Source organism: Cololabis saira, chromosome 4, assembly GCF_033807715.1.
Source record: "Cololabis saira isolate AMF1-May2022 chromosome 4, fColSai1.1, whole genome shotgun sequence".
Taxonomy (NCBI): Eukaryota; Metazoa; Chordata; class Actinopteri; order Beloniformes; family Belonidae; genus Cololabis; species Cololabis saira.
Genome location: NC_084590.1, coordinates 34,257,005 through 34,272,004, shown reverse-complemented (window position 1 = coordinate 34,272,004; position 15,000 = coordinate 34,257,005). Strand labels below are relative to the sequence as shown.

Sequence of the window (15,000 nt, the reverse complement as noted above, 5' to 3'; positions counted from 1 at the left end):
TCGCTTCCCCTGGGGCTGAGAACCCCTGGGCCCGCCTCGAGCCAGGCGTGTTCCCCAGACGGGGGAAACAGGCTGGGATGCGTCCAGGACCACCTCGGGAACAGGAAGAGGTGCGTCCAGGGCCCCCACCGGAACAGGCTGGGGCTGGGGCTGACGCCGTCGCTTCCCCTGGGCCTGCAGGCTCCTGGGCCCACCCAGAGCCAGGCGTGTTCCCCAAAAGGGGTTCCAATACTCCTCCTGGCGCAAAAACTCCATAAAGGTGAGGTAGTCTCCCGCTGGGTCCATATGGTCGGTCCGTTCTGTCATGGTATGGTTTTTAAAGGACCCAAGTGCAGGGAGAGAGAGGGAGGCTGGAGTCAGGAGTTCTCAAAAACAAAAGGGTTTTAATCCAAAAAGGTAAAGCAAAGCGCTGCAGAGCAGGATAAATACAAAAACAGGATCAGGACCAAAACACGAGGAGACATGGAGGAGAGAACAGTACGGACCGACAGGGAACCAAGGAATGACAAGACAAGATATACTGAGGGGATAACGAGACAAGACGAGACACAGGTGCGGACACAATCAGGGCAGATGGGACACAGGCGGGCAAGACAGAACTGAAACTAAAACTGGGAGGAAGTGTCAAAACCCTGACAATACTATAATTTACCTCACCTCCAAATATTCATTTTCCTTATAAAGCCATATTTTATAAAATGGCTAGTATTTCAAAAGCAGAGTTACGGCTGCCCACGTGGCAAGGCAACCTTGGGAGTTGACATTTGGATATGCCAGAATGTGACATTTTAATACAAAAACTATTCTTAAAGAATAGATTGGTTTATCAATAGATATAGAGATATGGCAATTTTGCTCTTTGTTATAAGTGCTCTGCAATTCATAGAGTCATAAAAATCTGGATGGCCAATAATAAGTTTGAAATTCCTGAGTGAGACTGCATCAAAAGCGTTAATATTGTAATGAGACAGCTTTCAGATAGCATTCATTTATACATTCATTTGACCAAACAGCTGACCTTTCAGCTGTATTTGTGTGCATTATCTGGATATAAGAATTGAAATTGGGTCATATTTTAAGGTGCATGTTTAAAATGCGTTTCATTAACTTTTTTTTTTCTTTTTTTTTTTTTTAAGTCCGCTCTCGTCTGCCTCAGCCAACAATTCTGCAGCAATCTGTTTGAGTGACTGTGCTGCACGGTTACAGCCTCATTCAGCTTTCTGACCCCCTCTGGGCGTGGCAGAGGCAAACAAGAAGTTGCTTAGCAGATCTTTGCATTACTCTGCAGTTTTGTATCAGATCCTCTCCTTGGAGAAACACTGAAGCAGCTGTCCCTCGCCCTCTCTTTGTATGTTGTCTCCTCTTTTCTTTTTTTCCCCCTGTTGTACCATTCCAGTAATTTTCAAAAGGCAGGCTTGAAAAAGGATTTACTGTGATTTATGTGGAACATGCTGGGAGGTTGTAATTGAGCTTTCTTGCAGTTCACTACTCTTCTAAATACCCTGTCACGGGGGCAATTCTAAGCTGGTTTGCAGTAGATTGCTTTGCACTACCTTAATCAGCATAAACACATACAGTAGTATAGTATTTCCATCTTGCCAAAGAGGAGGCAAACAGCAGAATTTCCACTTCATTAATTGAAGCTGCATTGATACTTGAAATGACTGCTACCACCACCAGCTCAGATGTTTGGGATCCTATTTTTGGATGTGTTAAAAAAAAAAGAAAAAAAAAGAATGATATTCAAAAGCAGTCCGATCGGTTTAGTCTCGTTTTTTATGAAGAAAATGCTTGAGACAAATCTGACAACTGTCTTTATTACAGAAAGCATGATCGTTTCAGAACCTGTGCATCAGTGCACTGGGTCAGTGGTCTTCCTTTTAATTAAAGGTAGGGTAAGCAATTTATCAACGTCCATTGATATTTGAATAAGACATCAACAAAACAGGGAGAGCCGGCTCCTTACTTTCCCTCCCTCAAGTGCCTCAGCTCAGTGAGGAAATGTGCCCAATCATGAGCACAACCCTCCCCCTGAAGGTGATTGGCTGGCAAGGTGCACATTTTGGTTTGGGGGGGGCATGTTTTCCTCACTCTGCAGGGTCTTTTGACAGTGTACTAACAAGACTGGCAGCTAGCAGATGGTGAGAACACTGTCAATGTGAAAAAAACAAATGTGTACAATAGCTTACCCTACCTTTAAGTCTGCCATCAGGAGCTCAGCCTCCACACAAAGACTTTAGAAGATTTGGATGTAAATAGATTGCACCATAGTGTTTTGTCCCATTTAAACCTGCCAAAAAAATCATTAACAACAATATTTTGTCTAGGTCCTGGTTGTGATCCATCATTGCATCAAAACAGTTCCTTGCAAGCTCCCATCACAATGCATCTTAGAATGGATACATTTCTGTGACATTGGTTTTGGTGCACTTGTGCTCTTAGTTTGAAGAGGCAGACCAAATAAATAAAGCAAAGTCTTGCTGAGTGACAGCCTTCCCCTGATGAAACTGGTCTTTTCCAGGAAAACAATATCTCTATTGATGGGGCATCAGGTATTGATGGGGATGAAAATGATACCGCAGTCTTTGTCGAGATCACATCTCAACTCGGCTAAACCCCTCACGGCTACTTTGGGCCAATCTGTACCATCACAATCAAAACACGAAATGTAATATCTTTTGACAAATTGTGTTTCATCCCCCCATTAGAGTTCCTCGGCAGCAGGCAGTGGCCCATATCCTTGTTAGGGCTTGCTATTTATTTATTTAATCTTATCATTTGTTTTTCACCTTTCTGTAGCCATCTTACCATCTGGGTACATGCATAAAGTCCTGCTTACTTTCATGTGTAAAACTGTGTGTGCACAAAGACATCAAGATGCATGAACACTTCCTTTTCTCCAGATTTATAAATCTTTGCATACATAAGGTTCCCTTTCATGAATCTCAGTTATTGTCAAATTCTACAGGTGTGCCCAATCTTGATTTTTTCCTCACAGTTTTTATCATAAATGGAAGAAAACACATTGATATTGATCTTGATATTTGAAACACAACTAAATAGAAAGGAGACTGAAAAAGAGCAGTTTTTTCATTTCTAAATGTGAAACAGGCTCATTAATGAAAAAATGAAAAATCAAAACTGTTTTATTTAGAATCTCAGATGGATTTAGGGCTTTTTTTTGGTTTTGTGTTGAATTTACTTGGCTTCTTTTTTTCTTTTTTCACTTCGCCATGACTTAAAGTACTCTAGAGACACACAGTACTCACAGTACACGCAGTACATACATGTTCTGAAGCATTCTTGATGTGCATCCATCTTCACTGTGTAGGGCAAATGGCACATGGATGGTTTTCTCTGGACATATATTAATGCATCTGACACTGGTGTCACGGGTGACTCCATAGCTAGTCGTGTCGTGGTAATTATTACACTATAGATATGTATTAAATACACATATAGATATGTCTTAAAAACAATAAATGTTCAGAGTACAAGTACATTTTAGTGGTGGGATTATTTTTTACTACATTGGAAATTCATATTCATCTATTAGTCTTCTTGTTTTTTGTTTTTGTAAACAGCTAGGGAAGAAAATGAAAAAAAGAAACTTTTTTGCCATTCATTAATTAATCTACTTTTTAAAAAAGAACGCACTCTCCTGGGTTTCTAAACCATTTATGTCTTTTTCATTGATTCATAACTGATGCAATGAGAATTAGGGTTTAACTCGCCAGATTTGCCTCCCTGATGTTTCTTCCCCTTTTGTAGTAACCTCAAACGCGTCAGTCCCAAATATAAATAGTGTTTTGTTCAGTGGAGGAGCAAATGCCACGATGAAGCGCGAAAACTCACAGCGGTTTGTCTTCTGTGCCATTTCATGTTCAGAAAGTTTCACAGGAGTTCATATCATCAGCTCTTTCAGTTTCTTACGAGATGCAGGGAGCGTGTGTGTGTGTGTGTGTGTGTGTGTGGGGTGGGGGGGGGGTGTTTATGTGAGTAGATCGGTGCAGTGAGAAAAATCACTGTTTTTATAAGAACATGTCTTTTGATGTGTTTGAAAGTTTTCAGGCCTTGTTCCTCGCTGTGTTTTACTGAATATTTACATAAAAGCTAAAAAGCTTTTAGTCGATGTCTTGTTTCAAGACAAAGTTGCAGCAGATATCTGACATCCCCCCTCGCTGATCCAAATACCAGAAACCGAAACTGTTGGAACTGCGGTAACACATAAATCAACATAATTATCTTCAGTCGGACAACTGACCGAACAAACACTGCAAAAAACGGGGTTAACTTATCTCCAGGGTGAGGAGGAGGATTTAACCAGAATCTACAACTCAGATTAAAAGGAATAAAGCCAATCTGCAGTGATAATGCTTAATAATAAACTAATAAACTCAAAAACCCAGTGTTTCTGCTGAGCATCTGATTTCAGGACCTCTGATGTTTTGATCTAGAGGCAAAGAGCTGTGGATTGATTGAGGACTTCCCCCCTCTCCAGAATCAAACATCTGCCCCTTTTTTGCATTTATAATTTCAGATTGTCTTCCTCAAGGTTCTCTGAAGAGTCTTACTTTGCATCTGAGTAGATAACCATGTTGATAGCTGTTGTTTTCCCTGCACCAGAGAGTTTCATTGAGAGCAGCTGCAGGCTGCGCTCGGCCTCGTATCCAGAGGTACCACCTTTCTCTTGGAGGTGAAGCTTTAAATTAATGCTTCTAGACGTTGCTCGGGGACATAAAGACTTTAGGATAAAAACGACATCGCCGTCTACTTGGGAATAAAAGGCATGCATAAAAGGAGAGTTAGGTTACAATAAAATTGTCTGTTCCACAACTCGTATAACGTGTAAAAAAAAGAACCGTTACAGAGGTAAGTTATCCTTCATGATTTGATTTTATCTTTTTACTTTACTGTGTCTAAACATGGTTTAAAGGTGTGATTAGTGAAAGGGCGATCTCTGAGGTCAACTAGCCTTTTGCTTTATAGTGAGCGCCTCCAATAAATTAAGCTCATACATCACAGCATCCGTCAGCCGGAGCCCGGCCTCTATACTTCAAGCTATTTGATATTTCTCACTTGGCTGTAAGTGATCTTTATGCCTTTGTCATGTGCTGCACAGAATATATACATGACTTTAGGATTTCTCCCAGTCCTGTTGGACACAAACACATCATACAATTTTTCCCGGGTGATAAAGATCACATGTGGAGTGGAAAATGGTATTTTAGGAATCTTCTCGTGGCATGTTTTGTTTGCACTTTCTTCCCTCAACACTAAGGTTTATTTTGCTTTTAAGAGCCAGGATTCCTGACTCCTTTTACTCCCATTGACTTCAACAAAGACTCTTCGAAAGTGCATTTAAAATTCAAAATAATTGGTCATTAAACATTTACCAGCATTGTTTTAGCTCACATGTATCATTTTTCTTTGAAGTATTTCTTTGAAATAAATTAAGGAAACATTTGGAAATAGAAAATGTAGTTGTTTTATTTCCCCCCCCTCACTTTTGTTTACTGTGATTTCCAGTTAAGACTGTTTTCTGACCTGAAACCTGTGTTTCCTTTAAATGGTTTTTAAAGAAATAAAATATCGTAATAGTCCGTTTTAATTGGGCTCCAGGGAAAAGTTAGCAGCGCCGGTCCTGTGTGAAGATAAAAAACAAAAGAAAGAAAGATTATTTTGCTGTAGTTGTGTTATCTTTTTTTTTTTTAATCATTATGAGGGCTCATTTTAACACGTGAGCCTTTAGAGTTTGGATGTTATGTACATTTGAACTTAGATTGTGTCCTCATTTTCACCCTGCCTCTGTTTACAAAGAGCTACAGGGAGAGTCTGTTTAGCGTTTGTTTTTTTTATCAACAGAAGAAAGACATTGTTCCAATTACAACCATATCATTACACTGATAAATGTAAGTGCATGTGTGTTTGTTTTATCTTGCTGTATAATAAGAAAAGAAGGAATCAGGCAAACAGATGGGAAAACTGAAATTATGTATCCTTGTAATTGGCCTGAAAACAGGCTCGTTGTTCTGCTGTCCTCGCTGACATTCCGAGTCTAATAGGATCCTCTGTTACTGACCGGAGAAGAAATTAGTTATTTCAGCGCAGAGATTGAGAGGTGCAACTGTAAAGCATGTGTCACCGGGACTTCAGTGGAGCAGATTTCGCTGCCATGCAGACACAGGCATCAGTTGCAAATCCTCTTTATTCCTCTGTAAATCCTCGCGGCTGTGCACACCCTGTCAAGATGCCGGTGTGGGCACGTCAACACTCCCAGAACGAGCAACGGACAGAGAGAGCTGTGCTGGTGATATGGACAGCAGCCAGCCACATTACTGACATAATCAAATTCTACTTAGTTCAAGTGTGAGAGGCTGCAGAGGCTGCTATAATAACACGGTCTGTCCACTGGAACTTGTTTTCTATTGGGTTTTTCTTTCCCTCCTCCAAGCAACATCTGTTATTATTAATGGAAAAACTATATATCAAGAATGGGTGTCCACAAGGAATATTGATCCTGGATTTTCTAAAGTGCTGAATAACAAAGTGATCCACACAGAAGGAGTGGAAAACTATAGTACTGACAGTGTAACATTATGCTATAAAGAGAGCTTGTGGTCAGACGGACCGACCAGCATCTCTGGAGTTGAAACCTTCCCATTCACTTAAAAACAGTGGTCGGATCAGAAAAAGTGCATTAAAAAGCAAAGAGAAGTTGCTACATTTTTTTCTTATCATTGTTTGTATTTTGTGTATTTTCTGTGGCGCAGCTTTTTCTGATTTGGGCCTTATGTGAAACAAGGTTGGACTGTTGCCCTGCTGAAGCGACTGCATTGAACATCATTTCATTCTGATTTTATGTCTGACCATGATTTTTTTTATAGCACTTTTTTCTTTTCACTCTTTTTTTTTCAAATTTGAGAATGCTCTATCCTGTGTATGGATGGCTGCTCTGGCGGTGTTGGGCGACCTTGTTAATGCGATTTTAAGAAGAGAACGAGTATTTGGAGATCACTCAGATTTTCTGGCACCAGATCAGAGTTGGCTCATGAACCGCTTTAGGCTTCCAATGTCTGTTTGAAAACATTCAGCATACCATGATCCATCTGCGTCTCCCCCCCGCTCATCGCCATTCAAGGATGCATGACCCAACATACAGACTGTGTTCATTAAAGAGTTGATTGCACGCCCCCCCCCCCCTAACTATTCTGCAGATTTCTGATGGGAAACGACCAAATTAAAACAAATACTTTTTTTTTCTCCACTTCACTGATGACAGTCTCACCTTACTTTCATTGTCCAAGAGCATCCACGTCCATTCATGAATGACAATTGAAGTGTAAAACAGCACATGCACTCAATTTTCCAATGTATGATGTTTATAAAAGAAAACCTCACATGAGGTCAGTTTTACAAATCAAGCGAAAATAATGTGCATGGTCAATGTGCATCCCTGCCTTTTGTGCATGCACGCAAGTTTAATTTGGCTCCTGGTGTTTACCAGTCAATTGCATCACTTTTACTGCATGTAGCCACACGCTGCAGTCTTCCTTAGCGGATGGAGTTTTCTGTTGTCATGGAGATGATTAAGCAAGGATATCTGCTCCTGTAGGATTAAGCCATATAATTAAATATTCTCACCAAAGGAAACCTTGAAGCTGTAAAGAAAGCTCCTCAATTTACTTTATTTATGTAAAAGTTCTTAGTAACAGCTTAGTAGCTGCATGATGAGCAGATGTCTGTCTTGGCAAAATAATCATTTTCTAATTGATTAATGCAGTGCAGGTCCAAGTATAAATTAGGCTATAATTATCATAAAATGGGTTTAAATGTATTCTTTTAGGTTAAATTAAATAAAAAAAAAAAGTCAAACTCTCCCTCTAGATTTATCAAATGTATCACTCATCTGTGACAGTGGCTTACCAAGTTTTTGTTCTTTGTCTAAAGAAAATAATTCCTTGACCTTTCATAATAGCGTTGATAAAATTACCTTTTTGTCATTCTGCATGAATCGTTTGGCGAAGTGTAAATTCACCCCTTCTCTCTCACTACCACTTTGTCAAATTCCAGCTGCTCATCCTTTTACGCTAAAAAAAATACTTGATTCTTTGATTTGAATGTCAAAAAAACACCACCCACAAGTTAAAGGGATTGAGTCCCACATGAAATCCTGACTTTCTGAAGCTTTGATTGTTTCTATGATGGCAACAGATTTTCTGTGGAAGTTGTAAGTTGTGTTTATTTAGATCTTATGGATTTAAGCCTGTGAACCTCACAGGTAACTCTGGTTGTTATATTGTCACATTTTCACCACCATTAACCACCACCAACCACCAACATTAACACTGCTCCTAGTCTAACTAGTGATGAGTCAAAAGCAGAGGACTCATTTCAGTGTGTTTGAAGTTTTGAAGTTTGAATGAAGTTTATTCAGTCATTGCAACACAAATCAACACCAAAAAAACATTCAGCATTAACATTTCATACAAAACCAAAAAAATGTGTTGAACAATAACTGAAAAGGCATAGGCTGAAGCAAAATGCTTATAAAAGCCTATCCTATAGTACCAACTTTCTATTCTTGGCTACCGACCTCCAGAAAACCAAAAAGAGAATAGAAAAGCAAAGAAACAACAAAAGGCAAAAAAACTATAGAAAAGCAAAGAAACATTTACAGATGGTCAATTGCACTTATAAGCTTCAAAAATAGCTTTACAAACCATTTTCTTAAATACAACAAAAGAATGACATGTTTTTAAATGTATGTTGGCATCATTCCAGAATTTAACTCCAGTGTTGGAGACACATCTCCTTTTCATACCTTTTTTAGCCATTTGTACAGTGAAATTGCAGACACCTCTAAGATTGTAACGAGTCTCCTGAATTGAAAAGAACCTCTGTATTGGGTCAGGGAGCATTTTTGATTTTGCTTTAAACATAATTTGCATGATTTTAAAATAAAACAAATCATAAAATTTAATAACATGAGAATTTAGAAAAAGTGGATCTGTGTGAGCGTAGTAATCAGCCTTATTGATGATACGTATGGCTCGTTTTTGAAGTTTTATTATTAGTTTCAGAAGATGTATACTGACAAATATTGAAAATGTATTTATTTATAGAAGAGGCTGTTCCTCCTTGATTTTAGTCCTAAATATGAGCCAGCTTGAAAAAGGATACAACTCTTTATACAGCTAAAAGCATCTTTTTCTTGGCAGCTCTTTCCTTTAATATCACTGTACAGCACTGAATACATTATGTTTAGCACTGAAGGCTACTGACCTTTACATTTGAAATAATCTTACAAAACACTAAAGACCTTTATGCTGCATCACATTATGTGTCTCATAATCTACTTGCATTACCTTTCACGACTACATTATTGTAAAGGAACAAGGCAGCACTACCGGACTAGAGAGTGTGGTTTTATTCTATTTTTGTGGAGCACTGCTTTGTTGTAAATACAGAAGTGATAAACAGGTAACTAGTGTTGGAGTAGTGTGCTTAATGCAGGCAACATGAAATGCAGCCGACCGTAACAGCTGATACTGTGGGTGTTCTCCCTGTTAAATCAAACTCTCCCCTGGTGCAGAGAGACGGCAGGGAACCAGCATGTGTCCTTGTGGACGTGTCAACCCAAAGATGAGGGGGTGGGGCAAGGTGAGGGCAGGAAAGGTGCGAGGAGGCGAGGAGAGGGAGGAGAGACGAGACAGGACCGTGCACAGGCCATTTAGTGGATACATGTTCATTAGCATGGAGCATGGACCGTTTGCTCTCCTCGGGGAACGAGCTGTGCTTTCTGACATCCTTGATACAGTAAACAAACTGTGCCTCGCATACCCTTGCCTCACACGGAGGCAGGATGAAACTGCTTTAAGAGAGGGTTCAACTGAGAGAAAACTTTTCACATTAATTAGTTTCATTGTGGCGCTACTTCCAGAATGCCCTGGTTGGTGCTAAGCATATTCTGCTTGAATGAAGTGCTTTTTTTTTTTTTTTTTTTTTTTTTTTTTAGGTTGAGATGTGACTGTGTCATTAGTCCTAAACCTTTCAACTCAACTCCTTACACCCTCACATTGTTGAAATATTCTCCACTCACCACTCGTCTTTTATAAAAATCATTCTAGCTCGCTGCGTGACTAGTGAGATTGATGGAAAATTGAGCTGCTCTCTCATGCAGCAAAGAACAGTGCGGCCATTCCCTCACCCGCCACTTCTCCATCAGTCCAAATGTGCACAGATATAGACTATTGATAAATGCCTCTGAACTATTCTGAGACTAAAAATTTAAAGGCTTCAAATTTTCCCTTGTTCTCATGTGGAGCACGGATAAATCTGGCTAAGTGCTGGCCGGTGATACTCTCTGACACCTGAGGCAGCCGTGTATTTCTCTGCACAGGGACACCAGGTGCCAATTTATCTTCAGACGTGTGTCTATTTCTGATGATTGAGCTCTATAACTTCCAGAAATGACCTCCTAAATCACAGTGTATTTTACAGTGTGTGAATTTTCAACGAAATTGCAGACATTTCGCTGTTTCATGAAGTAATAACCGTCTTGAAACATTTTTTAACATTGCTCACTCGAAGGGCCTGGGCGGCCTTGAAGTGACACAGAAGTTTGTATAAAGAAATGGTTTTGAGGACGTAACATATACACTTCATAGTTTAAAGAGACATCCATCCGTGAAGTGCAAACATAATTAGCAAATAATGCTTTTCTTATTAGGAGCTCTTTAGAATTCAAGCGAATATCTGTCTACTTTTTCTCGCTTAGAACTGAATAAGATGATAATATTCCTTTTGAGTATGTGCAGTAAGTGTTGCACTATATTTGCCAGCTAGTTGATCAAGTTTAACACAAAGATCTTGCTGTTCAGAGGAGTTTCTGATGGATTCGGGTAACTGCAGGTTGCCCTGGTCCTGTGGCTACAAAACAAGACCAGATCAATAACCCAGCACCTCCATGCTTGACAGGTAGCATGAGGTATGTTTGTTAATATGCTGTGTTTTGATTTTTGCCAAATGTGGTGCTGTGGATTATTGCCAGACATCTCCCCTCTGGTCTGAGGAAATTGTTGTTAAAGTCTTGCTGTTTGTTGAAATGAAACATTGCAATGCTATGCCGAGCTGCCACGGTCTCTTTAGAGAGAAGAACTCTTATCTAGCAGCACTTTTAAACCAGCGATGGTTGTGTAGGTATTTTCCAATTGTACTGTTATTACCTTAAATAATTAACATGCAACTGGGGCCTGTCGAGTCTGAGAATCAGCTCCTGGACATTTACAATTTTTCTGCTGCCCATTGTTGGGTAGATTCATGTTTTCCTCTTGTGAATAATCTTTTTTTCTAAAGAAGGATTGTCTCTACGTTATATGAAAGTGTCTTTACACCCCTTACCAGACTAATAGGCAGTAACAGTTGCTTCTCTGAGATCATTGCTGATCCTTTTCCTCTTTGTCACTGTGTTAACACACAACAGAATGCTCCAGACCAGCAAGCTGCCAAAACGTCTGCTTTTATCGAAGTGCTCACGCCTGCTGATGATCGATTGCATTCAGTAGTAGTGTCTGGCTCCCACTTAGTGTTTTTTTTCACACTTTCTTCTGCATTTTTGTTTATTTAGTTTTAAGTAAATAATGACAGAATGTACTATGTGTGGTTCTTCTTTATGTGAGATTTTACTTGCGTAAATTCAGACCCTGGTGAGGATGAGGTTATGATTATGTGTAAGCTAGTAGAACTGAAATAAGGTAGACTTTCTTTTTCATTCCAGTGTTATTATAATTACATTTCTCAGGTTGGGAATTGTAGAGGTACTGATAATAGTATTTATGCCCTGAAAGCCTCATTTTGAGTTATAATTAAGCTAAATTGTTGGCAGCGGTTTGCAGGATTTTGTAGGAACTAAGTTACATATTGTGAACCATTCATTATTCTCCAACTTCTGACATCATCTATCATTTATTTAAATGTTTTTTCAAAAAATGTGCATGCTAAGTTGCTTTGACATTAAACAAAACGTATTTTGTTTGCAGTGACAACTGAATAAAAATAGTGTCAAAGCCATAGTTCCCTGAAAAATCCACATGCATGTGGTAGATCTGTTACTATTTAAAACGACTTGCTAATCATGAAATTATTTCTGCTTCTTGTTCTGCTTTTTTTTTTCTTTTTTAGACTCCAGAGCTGGCGAAGGCACACCACAGAAAATTGACCATGCAGTCATTGGAGGAGTGGTTGCTGTGGTGATGTTTGCAATCCTCTGTGCACTCATTGTTCTTGGTCGATACTTTGCCAGGCACAAAGGTAAAGCACAAGCACTGCAATCATACTTGATCATGAACACTTCTTAAGAGTTCAAGTGATTCTGGGCTTTTTTTTTTTTTGTGTTAAAACTAGTGTGGTTGGAATTTAAGAGGTTGAGGAGGTGGAGGAGGCGTGCCGCTAATTTGTCTCAACTCTTCTGCAGGAACTTACTTCACTCACGAAGCCAAAGGGGCAGACGACGCAGCTGATGCAGACACAGCCATCATTAACGCTGAGGGGGGACACAACAACACAGACGAGAAGAAGGAGTATTATATCTAAACTGGTCAGGCCAGGAGAGACGGGTGGGGATGCTGCTGGTTTTTGGTGGTGCATAGTGCTGCAGAAGCATTATTTCCAACTCTGATTGGTTACTTGGAGGCAAGAAGGGCAAGATTTAAAAAGAAAGAGAGGAAGGAAAAAGGGGGAGAGTAGGACCCGCACGGCCAAGTGGTAAGAAGAGGCTGAGTCTCCTATCCGACCCTTCCTGGACTGCTGTGTCCTATTCTGTACAGATTGATTATTTTACAGACAATTTTGTGCCTTGTTCTATTACTTTTGTTTGTTTTATTGTTTTCCTTTCACATGCTTGTTGGATTAGATTTTCCTCCTTGTACTCCACTTGATCCTCTGTTGCTTTTTGGCTTTCAGAGGAGATTAAAGGGGGTCTGGTGTTTGTCTGTGTGTGCTACGGCTAGCTTTTAGCTCATGTAACCAGATCCGAGAAGCCAGCTCATCCACACTCCTCTTGAGTAATCTCCAGAGTTCAGTAATGGAACACGGTGTCAACACTTGTCCCCCCCCCCCTGGGTCAAAGTCCTATGGTGCCTTACACAATAGGACGAATACACTCAGCCCCTTCAAATTCAGGCTCACTGTGTGATTACTTATGTGACAGTTGTGAGTAATCGTGCTCATCCTAGAATGTATTTGCTTATAAAAGTGAAGTAGGAGTCATGCTATATATACAGTAGTACAACCTACGTGTTAATGGTTTCAAGAGCTGACATTTACATCCGGGATTCCACTGGGAGCAGGTTTATAACGCCTCATAAGCGGTGCCGTTTTAGTCTCCACCGCTTCACACCAAGCTGGCATCATTTCAGAAGCGAATATGTTTTATCTGCCAGAATACACAAGTTAGATTCAGGAGGGCCAAATCAAGTACGATCGTTTCTAATTACGAGTTCACTCACACTCAAGTCCCAAAGCTCCAGTAACTAATTTCCACGACTTGTCTTTTCTAGTACAGTCTTAATAAAAAGGATCTGTAGTATAATACAACAGAATTTGCTTTTCACTACAATGAGCTTTTCCTCTAGTGCTAAAGCAGTCAACCTCTGCCCAATTAACTCTGGATTTTGAGCCGGTGGTTACGCTGATGTAATGTGGTGGTTTGAAATACCGTTAGGAAGTCGACACAGGTGATCTTATTTTGAAAATATGATTCTCTATGCTCTTTCTTGCGATCGATTTCCTTTCCTATTATACCACTTTCGGTTTTATGGGGCATCGCTAGATGTGAAGTGGATGTAGTTTCCTTGTGGAGTGCAGTGTAAAACATCTCAACCATGGTCATGTACAATCATAAGGACGTAACTTGAATACAGAGTAAAGTTTAGGTATTACGTCTTTTTAGCATCTTGTATCAAGTAATTCAGATTAAGAGTAGTCAAAAAGAAAAAAAAAAGATAGCTTTGAGGAAATAGTTAAAAGCCTCATTGCATTTATGCTACATATTGGAAAGGACTGACGTCGCTGTAAATTCTGTGCAATAAAAACACAACTACAGCCAGCAGCCCGTTAGCTTAGCAGCACCGGAAACAGAGGCTCAGCTAACCTGGATTTACTAATGCTTGAAGGGTTGTGTGTTATCTTTGACTAGAATCAGACTGGCTTTTCTTCTTTCCTCGCCAATAATAACAAACCCTTACGACAATAAGTCTGATGGTTGGTCAAACTTTAGTTTAATTTAATTTGTCGATGATGTACGAGCGACTGTAAGGTCCTGATTCTTGATTTTTCCATCCCTCATAGATGATAGTCGCATTTTAAACAGTAAATGACTTGTACAAAGCAGAAGTTTAAATTCCACTTTACAGAATACTCCAAATGATTGATTTTTTTATCTGATGATGATGATTCAGCATATTGATAATATAAATAGGACGCGGGATTCCGATTTGATACATTTCCGAGGTTTTAGTATGATTGTGCTGTGTGAAAGGATAGAAAGAGTGCTCAACTTTCAATGTTTCCTTTTAGTAATGTATAAGCTATCAAGGTATGTCCATGTGACGATCCACATCTGTAAAAAAAAAAAAAAAGAAAAAAAAAAGACGAATCACAACTCATTTCCTGTCCTAGAAAACCTTGCTGAGCACTTTTTTTCTGCACTTGTCATACGCAAGTAAAATGACATTCAGTCTCTGCAAACATGAATCTGTTATTATATTTCCGTGCTCTCTGTACAGACATTTAATCTTTCTGCTGTCTTAGAGTACCTGTAAGGCCGAGAGCCCTTACAACCTCTGAGATGTTTGTGTACAGCTTTAAATTTTAGATTTGAGATGAGATCATTTTCTTACTGTCATCTTCCAGCCTCAAAACTTCGCAGAAAAGAAACTGTACGGTTTTATACATTTCTCTCATCTTGAATCACAAATTCAAATCGACAATGTACACAAC

At 39.5% G+C, this 15,000-nt stretch overlaps 1 protein-coding gene across 3 annotated transcripts in view; it reads left to right on the top strand.

Moving 5' to 3' along the window:
- Nucleotides 1-15,000, top strand: part of cadm1b (cell adhesion molecule 1b) — a 247,132-nt gene that overhangs the window by 231,522 nt on the left and 610 nt on the right. For all 3 annotated transcript variants that reach the window (XM_061719563.1, XM_061719562.1, XM_061719561.1), the window contains 2 exons: nt 12,184-12,312; nt 12,476-15,000. The exon at nt 12,476-15,000 is cut by the window's right edge and continues 610 nt beyond it. In XM_061719563.1, coding sequence (XP_061575547.1) covers nt 12,184-12,312; nt 12,476-12,594 — 248 coding nt within the window. In that variant the 3' untranslated portion in view covers nt 12,595-15,000. The remainder of the gene's footprint in view (nt 1-12,183; nt 12,313-12,475) is intronic.